We start from the raw sequence: 8,800 nt of genomic DNA, 5'->3' as shown, positions 1-8,800 counted from the left end.
GAAATGAAAAATATGTACATATATATATATATATATATATATGCTTGCCTGGGAAATGGAAAATCCGGAGGTCGCGATCTGATTCGGAGGCCCTCTGCCCGCACGATGGCGCGATTACAGAGATGGAGAGAGAAAAGAAGCAAGAGCGTTTTTCAGATAGGAGGAGGAGGAGGAGAGAGAGAGAGAGAGAGAGAGAGAGAGAGAGAGAGAGAGAGAGAGAGCTTCGTTTTGGGTTTTATTTGGTGACATCCCAGCCCATAAATGTTTAAACGACCTGTCGTTTAGGAAAATTAATCATAGTTTCCGGCGGAGGCTCGTTGGGCAATCGGCCCAATCTTTAAAAGACCGGTGACACATTAAAAGCTTGGTTTTGGATAACCTGGAAGACATGCAGAGAGGGATTCAGTAATGGCATAAGGAAATGAGGAGAGAAGAGAAGAAAAGGAGAAGGAAATGAGGAGAGGAGAAAAGGGGGAAGGGAGAAGCACCGGCGTAAGGAAAGAGAGAGGGGATTTATTTTGGAAATTTTTTTATTACTGTCGGTTAAAACCGACAGTAACATTTTTTAAAATAAAATCCGACAGAAAAATTTTCATTTTTGTCGGTTATAACCGACAGAAAACCAATGGCGGCAAAAATCCCCCCAAAATTCCCTCTGAAAATTTTAAATTTTCCCCCAAAATTTTAAATTCCCGTCAAAATTTTGTTACGATTTTAAAAATTAAAATAATAATTGTTTGGTTTGATAAATAAAGAAATAATATGTATTTAAATATAATATGTTTTTAAAAATTAAATAAATAATTGTTTGGTTTAATAGATAATTTTTACACTTTTGGTTTAATAGATAGTAATCCAAGTAAAATATGCGATAAAGAAACAAAAAGAGAATAAAAATGTCATCACACAAACTAAATATTTTCTAATCAATACTTGAAAAATATAAATAAAAATTTAGCACAAATTCTTTTCCCACTTCAAAATTTAGGCAAATTTAATAGAGATATGCATACGTAAAAAATTGTTTGTAGATACTACAAGATCGCATACGTAAAAAATCGTAAAAAACAAACATTCAGAGATTACGTAAAAAAACAAAAATCGTAAAGAACAAAAGTTTTCGACGGTTATAAATGAAAATTCACAATTTAATGGTTATTTTAGCTTCGATTTTAATGAGTTTTTACAGTTACACTCCTCGACCCTATAAGAATGTAATGAATAAATTTGATTTTCAATTTAAAATATTTACACAAGTGGTTACCACAAAATCTTATTTTATACTTAATGGAAGTATAACATTAACTCTAAGTGTTTGTTTAATCTACAGTTTTGACGCGATACGCATTCTACGAAGCATTTTTTAACGATCCAACCGTTAAACTTATTTGTAGGTACTACAAGATCGCATATGTAAAAAATTGTAAAAAACAAACATTCAAAGATTATGTAACGGAACAAAAACATTCAATGGTTATAAACGAAAAATCACAATTTAACAGTTATTTTAGCTCCGATTTTGATGATTTTTTACAGCTACAATCCTCGACCCTATAAGAATGTAATGAATAAATTCGACCTTTAATTTAAAATATTTACACTAGTGGATACCACAAAATCTTATTTTATTCTTAACTGAAGTATAATATTAACTCAAGTGTTTGTTTAATCTACTGTTTTGACGCAACATGCATTTTACGAAACTTTTTTCAACGATCCAACCGTCAAACTTATTTTTACACACTCCGAGATTTTATACGTAAAAAATCGTAAAAAACAAACATTCAGAGATTACGTAACGGAACAAAACATTTCGATGGTTATAAACAAAAAATCACAATTTAACGGTTATTTTAGCTCCGATTTTGATGATTTTTTAGAGTTACACTCCTCGACCCTATAAGAATGTATTGAATAATTTCGATCTTTAATTTAAAATATTTACACTAGTGGATACCACAAAATCTTATTTTATACTTAATAGAAGTATAATATTAACTCCAAGTGTTTGTTTAATCTACCGTTTTGACGTAATATGCATTCTACAAAACTTTTTTCAACGATCCAACTTTCAAACTTATTTGTACACACTCCGAGATTGCTTACGTAAAAAATCGTAAAAAACAAGCATTCAGAGATTAGGTAACGGAACAAAAGTTTTCGATGGTTATAACAGAAAAATCATAATTTAACGGTTATTTTAGCTCCGATTTTGATGATTTTTTACAGCTACACTCATCAACCCTATAAGAATGTAATTATTAAATTTGATCTTCAATTTAAAATATTTACACTAGTGGATACCACAAAATCTTATTTTATACTTAATTGAAGTATAATATTAACTCAAGTGTTTGTGTAATCTACAATTTTGATGCAATATGCATTCTATGAAACTTTTTTCAACGATCCAACCGTCAAACTTATTTTTACACACTCCGAGATTGTATACGTAAAAAATCATAAAAAACAAACATTCAGAGATTAGGTAAAGAAACAAAAAAATTCGATGGTTATAAATAAAAAATCACAATTTAACGGTTATTTTAGCTCATATTTTGATGATTTTTTACAGCTACACTCCTCGACCCTATAAGAATGCATTGAACGAATTTGATCTTCGATTTAAAATAATTACACTAGTGGATAATTTTTTATACTTAATGGAGGTATAACATTAACTCTTAAGTGTTTGTTAAATCTATCAATTTGATAGGATATGCATTCTACGAAACTAGTTTCAACGATCCAACCGTCAAATATGTTTGTATATACTCCGAGATAGCATGTGTAAACAATTGCAATAAAAAAAACATTTAGAGATTAAGTAACGGGACTGTGAGTGAAAAAAAAAATTAAACCATTTGTTTATTTATTTATTTATAATCAATGTAACATTTTAAAATAATAAAATAGTCAATTGCTATCGGTTATAACCGCCACCATTAACTTAGAAACCGCCAGAATATGTTAAAAATATTAAAAAAAATTCAAAAATACTGAGGGTTATAATAATTTTATAGCGGTTAAATCCGTCAGGAAAAATCCGTCAGGAATTTATGTCGGATATATCCGACAGAAAGTAATTTTAATCCGACAGTAAATAAATTATGTGTCGGATATCTTTTATCCGTCAGAATGACTTATTAATCGCCAGGATCGTCCGACACCTAAAGCTAATATTGTAGTAGTGTTCTAAGAGTGTTTGAGTGTTTCCTCTTGTTCTAAGTTTGTGAGTGAATAAAAATCTTGTGTAATACTATAAGTATTCTTTCTCTCTCTTGCCTATCAATTCCGCTGCATTACATTCTTCTTTATGAGATAAACATCTCCAAAGTGGTGAAGTCTTTTTAAGCCCCAACAAACCCGTGGTAGTCCATGCAGTAATGCAGTGCTCTTCTCCAATTGCTCAATGAAGGAGTTCTGTGCTGTCTCTATTGCCACAGAGGTTGGTGCTTATATTTCAAATTTGTTCATTAACAGCTTCATTTGTGTAGTTGCATTAAAAATGTTAGTGTTTGTAGAGTAGTTAGGATGAGATAAATCACTGTTTATGCTATCGTAAAATTGTTTTGTCAATCATGCTAACATGCCTCTATCTGAGAAATATGTAGGCAAATAGTGAACACCCAATAGCGAAATCGGTGGTGGAGCATGTTAAGAGGCTGCTAAAGACGTTTGATCAACTGAACATGTGATGGAGGCTAAGGATTTTGAGGTGCACACAGGAGCTGGGGTTAGTGGAAGAGTTGGTGACAAAATGGTTTTGGTTAGGAACAAGAGAGTCATGCGCATAATAATGTCCAGGTTGTTCCTGAGGTTGAGAAATATGTTTCGGAACATGAGAATCTGGCTCGAACATGTGTGTTGGTTGCCATTGATGGAAAGATTGCCCTGTTGAGAATTAAGCTGCCTCCTAGCTTTAGAGTTATCCTGCAGAAGCTAAACCTGCAGATGAAATCGAAAGGGAGCTGAGAAATGTGAAGAAATGAAGACCTTACTAAATTAGAAGGAGCCATTAAAATTCAACGGCTAGTTTCTTTTCCTAGTTTTAGAAAGATTACAGCTGGTGTTTTTGTCTTTTTAATTGTACTGAGCTTTCCCATCTTCTTCCAAGTGGATGAATGATATCCTCCGATGACCATTAATGACCGGAGAGGAGTTCTAGGTCCCTATATGTAGGATCTGTTTTTAGACCAGCTGTGATAAATATAGTCCTTGTAATTTTTCTTTTCTTCTTAATATGAAAAAATACACAGACTCTTGCTCTTCCTTTTCTCTCTAGAAAAACACAGATTTCTTCAAACCTTTTATTCAAAGTTTCAATCTTTATCAACCTCAACCAACATGCCTGGTACCATTTCAAACATGGTATCAGAGCACTAGGTCTGATTCCGAAGAGAGGGCGTGATACTGTGAGAGAGATCCATTAAAAAAAAATTCAGAAAACCTTAAAGGTGGTACCTTTATAACCATTTGAGCTGTGTTACCTGAGAAGATGGTTGGATCAAGCTCCTCCGATGGTGATTTACGAACACCACAATTTAATGGCTCAAACTACGATTTTTGGGCGTGAAAATGGAAACCATTCTCATAGCCTACTATCTATGGGATGTGGTAGAACTCGGAGTACGACCGCAGCAGATTCCCGAGGAGGAAGAAGGCTCTGGAGATGAAGAAGGTGAGGTTGAGCAAACTCCAGTGGAAGCACCCACCATCTCCAGATAAGACAAAATAAAAAACGCTAAGGCGCTAAGTCTCATTCAGGGAGCCATAACAGATGAGCTCTTCCCTCGCATCAGAAATGAAAAGATTGCTAAAGGAGCTTGGGAAATCCTGAGAAGAGAGTTCAGAGGAGATAAAAAGGTAAGAGCTGTGAAATTACAAGCCATTAGAGCTGATTTTGAATATTTAAGGATGAATGATGTTGAATCTCTGGATGACTACTTGGCTCGGTTTTTTGAGATAGTCAACAACTTGAAATCTCTAGGAGAATATGTAACAGAGAAAAGAATTGTTCAAAAGTTGTTGATGAGTCTAAGTAGGAGATATAAGTCCATAGTGTCAATCATTGAAGAAACCAGAGATCTAGACACTATTAGAGTTGAGGAAGTCTTAGCTTCAGTGAAAGTCTATGATAAAAGAGAAGACTTGCATGATGAAAGAGAGAAATACACAGGTACTGAGAGGGCTTTCAGTAGCCTTAAAGTTGGAGAAAATGGAAATGGCACTGAAAGTGTCAAAGGGTCTCAGTATAAGACAAATCCAAAATGGGGTCAGTATAAGAAGGGTAAGAATTGGTCTCATAACAACTGGAATAATGGCAGTGGTAGTGGCTGGAACAACAAATTTACTGCACACAACAAACAACCAAGTGGCAGCCAAGGAAATGTGAAATCGCTATGTCAAGTATGTGACAATTACCATTTTGGTATACGCAGATATAAAGGAAAACCCAAGTGTGGAAGGTGCAATCGATTTGATCACTTAACTAAGGATTGTGACAATGGTAAACAAGTTGCAAATTGTGCAAAGGAAGAAGATGCAGTCACAACAACCATGTTCTATGCTTGTCATGCAAGTACAATTGCATCAAGCAAGTCTGTGTGGTTTGTGGACAGTGCATGCAGCAACCACATGACCTCTCAAGAGTCTTTATTGATTAATCTTGATAAGTCAGTGACCTGCAAAGTAAAAATGGGCACTGGAGACCTTGTTCAAGCCACAGGAAAAGGGACACTTGTAGTTGAGACACGGAAAGGGAGAAGGTGCATAAATGAAGTGCTGTTAGTTCCTGGATTAGATGAAAATCTGCTGAGCATAGGGCAAATGATGGAGCATGGGTACTACATTCTATTTGGAGGAAACTATGCATTAATATGTGATGATAGTAGTCTTGATAATGTTGTTGCTAAAGTGCAATGACTGGAAATAGATGTTTCCCATTGTCCATGGAATCTGTCAACTTAGTGGCAAGGAAAGCAGCAATACAAGAAGATCCATGGGTTTGGCATAGAAGATTGGGCCATTTGAACTTTACTAGCATGAAGAAAATGCAGCAAACACAAATAGTGTTGGGTTTACCTGATTTCTCAGAAAAAGAAGGAGTATGTGAAAGCTGTGTGTATGGTAAAAGTCACAGAGAACCATTTGAGAATGAGAAACCTTGGAGAGCAAACAATCCACTTGAATTGGTGCACACGGATGTATGTGGTCCAATGCAAAATGTGTCCATTGGAGGGAACAAATACTTCATCACATTCATTGATGATTTCTCAAGGATGTGTTGGGTATATTTCCTCAGAAACAAGTCAGATGTGATAAATGTGTTCAAAAAATTCAAAGCATTTGTTGAACTTCAAAGTGGATTCAAATTGAAGAAACTAAGAAGTGACAGAGGTGGAGAATACACCTCACATGAATTCCTTGAGTATTGCAGTGATCTTGGCATGGAGAGGCAGCTGACTATTGCCTACTCACCTCAGCAAAATGGGGTTGCTGAGAGAAGAAATAGAACCATTGGAGAAATGGCAAGATCAATGATGTCTGAGAAGAAAATTCCTGTCAAGTTTTGGGCTGAAGCAGTTGGCACTGCAGTGTATCTGCAAAATAGGTGTTATACCACTGCAGTCTCAGACAAAACACCATTTGAAGCCTTCACAGGGAGAAAACCAGGTGTAAAACATCTGAGAGTGTTTGGAAGTATTTGTTACAGTCACATTCCATCAAATCTTAGACAGAAATTTGATGACAAAGCAAGCAAGGGAATTTTTATGGGGTATGGCAGCTGTGAGAAAGGCTACAGGATCTATAATCTTCAAACTAAGAAGATCATACTCTCAAGAAGTGTTGTATTCGATGAGAACAAGTCCTGGAATTGGGAAAGCAAGCAAGATGAAACTGTCTACATGCCTCTCACCATTGGAAATGAAAATTCTGAGATAATCGAAACTGAAGAATCCCCTCATGAAACTCACAGCATTGACTCTCCAAATCTCACTCAATTAGTCTCAGATGATGAACATGTCCCTGGAAACAACATAGTCAGTACCAGTCAAGGTTCAACACCAAGCAATACACCAGTAAAGCTGAGAAGCTTGGAGGACATCTATGCAAGATGTCATATGACCATTATTGAACCTGAAACCTATCATGAAGCTATTGAAGACAAAGCATGGAAGGAAGCAATGAATGCTGAAATTGAAACTATTGAAAAGAATGGAACTTGGGAGCTGGTGGAAAGACCTGCAAACAAACCAGTCATAGGAGTCAAATGGGTGTTCAAAACCAAGTTGAATCTGGATGGAACAGTTCAAAAACACAAGGCTAGGCTTGTGGCAAAAGGGTATGCTCAGAAACCTGGTATTGACTATAATGAAACCTTTACCCCAGTGGCAAGGTTAGATACAATTAGAACCTTGATTGCACTTGCAGCACAAAAGTGTTGGAAGTTGTTCCAATTAGATGTTAAGTCAGCCTTCTTGAATGGAGTACTTGAGGAGGAGGTTTACACTGAGCAACCAGAGGGTTTTGAAGTTGAAAATGCAAGTCACAAGGTCTATAAGTTAAAGAAGGCTCTCTATGGTTTGAAGCAGGCTCCTAGAGCCTGGTACAGTGAGATTGACACATATCTCACTAGTTGCAATTTCAAAAGAAGCACCAGTGAGGCTACCTTATATACCAGAACTGATGAAGAAGGAAAACTGATCATTGTCTCTATATATGTTGATGATATAGTGTACACTGGAAGCAGCAATACATTGCTCAGTGAGTTTAAAAGAGACATGATGCAGAAGTAAGAGATGACTGATTTAGGACTCTTACATCATTTCTTGGGAATGGGAGTTCTACAAACTGATAAAGGGGTATTTATTCATCAAAGCAAATATGCAAAGTCTTTACTTGTAAAGTTTGGTCTGGAGGATTGTAAGTCAGTGACAATTCCTCTACCCACGGGTGAGAAACTGAAGAAAGTTGATGGAAGTGAGTTGGCTGATGAAGGTTTGTTCAGGAAAATAGTTGGCAGTCTGTTATATTTAACTGCAACTAGGCCTGACATAATGTATGCAGCCAGTTTGTTATCAAGATTCATGCATGGTCCCACGAAGAAGCACATGGGAATAGCTAAAAGAGTTCTCAAATACATTCAAGGTACTCTCAGCTATGGCATTGAATTTACAAGGGACAAGGATGCTGTTTTGATTGGATTTTGTGACTCAGATTGGGCTGGCAGTGAAGATGACAGTAGGAGCACATTTGGGTATGCATTCAGTTTTGGTAGTGGTACATTTTCATGGGCCTCAGTCAAGCAAAACACAGTTGCATTGTCAACTGCAGAAGCAGAGTATGTCTCAGCAGCTGAGGCAACAACTCAAGCTATCTGGCTAAGATTTGTGTTGGATGATTTTGGTGAAATGCAAACTTAAGCAACACCATTGTTTTGTGACAACATGTCAGCAATATCGATGGTCAAAAATCCAGTCTTTCATCAGAGAACCAGACATATAAACAGGAAATATCATTTTATTCGGGAAGCATTGCAGCAAGGATCCATTAATGTGGAATATTGCAGGAGTGAAGAACAGTTGGCAGATATATTTACAAAAGCTTTGCCTAAAGATCGATTCAATTACTTGAGGATGAAGTTAGGAGTGAAGCCAGTAAGCAGCTTAGGAGAGGCTGTTGAGAATTAAGCTGCCTCCTAGCTTTAGAGTTATCCTGCAAAAGCTAAACCTGCAGATGAAATCGAAAGGGAGCTGAGAAATGTGAAGAAATGAAGACCTTACTAAATTAGAAGGAG

General features: G+C 36.1%; 2 protein-coding genes across 2 annotated transcripts; both read left to right on the top strand.

Moving 5' to 3' along the window:
- The first annotated feature begins 4,578 nt into the window (after positions 1–4,578).
- Positions 4,579–5,885, top strand: LOC114823093 (uncharacterized). The gene is made up of 3 exons (XM_070812022.1): positions 4,579–4,681; positions 4,781–5,768; positions 5,825–5,885. The coding sequence occupies exons 1-3, from the start codon at positions 4,579–4,581 to the stop codon at positions 5,883–5,885; spliced, it is 1,152 nt and encodes a 383-aa protein (XP_070668123.1).
- A 1,917-nt stretch (positions 5,886–7,802) lies between these two features.
- Positions 7,803–8,426, top strand: LOC108172312 (secreted RxLR effector protein 161-like). Its single transcript, XM_017329724.1, has one exon. The coding sequence runs from the start codon at positions 7,803–7,805 to the stop codon at positions 8,424–8,426; it is 624 nt and encodes a 207-aa protein (XP_017185213.1).
- Positions 8,427–8,800: the final 374 nt, after the last annotated feature.

Source organism: Malus domestica, chromosome 02 (assembly GCF_042453785.1).
Source record: "Malus domestica chromosome 02, GDT2T_hap1".
Taxonomy (NCBI): domain Eukaryota; kingdom Viridiplantae; phylum Streptophyta; class Magnoliopsida; order Rosales; family Rosaceae; genus Malus; species Malus domestica.
This window is presented reverse-complemented; position numbering and strand designations above follow the sequence as displayed.

What these genes read in the sequence shown, in the direction of transcription:
- LOC114823093 (XM_070812022.1), top strand. Translation starts at nt 4,579, where the DNA reads ATGGAAACCATTCTCATAGCCTACTATCTATGGGATGTGGTAGAACTC. An exon ending in AGGCTCTGGAGATGAAGAAG is followed by an intron (nt 4,682 to 4,780) that starts GTGAGGTTGAGC and finishes GAGCCATAACAG; the next exon opens with ATGAGCTCTTCCCTCGCATC. An exon ending in GAGACACGGAAAGGGAGAAG is followed by an intron (nt 5,769 to 5,824) that starts GTGCATAAATGA and finishes TGCTGAGCATAG; the next exon opens with GGCAAATGATGGAGCATGGG.
- LOC108172312 (XM_017329724.1), top strand. Translation starts at nt 7,803, where the DNA reads ATGACTGATTTAGGACTCTTACATCATTTCTTGGGAATGGGAGTTCTA.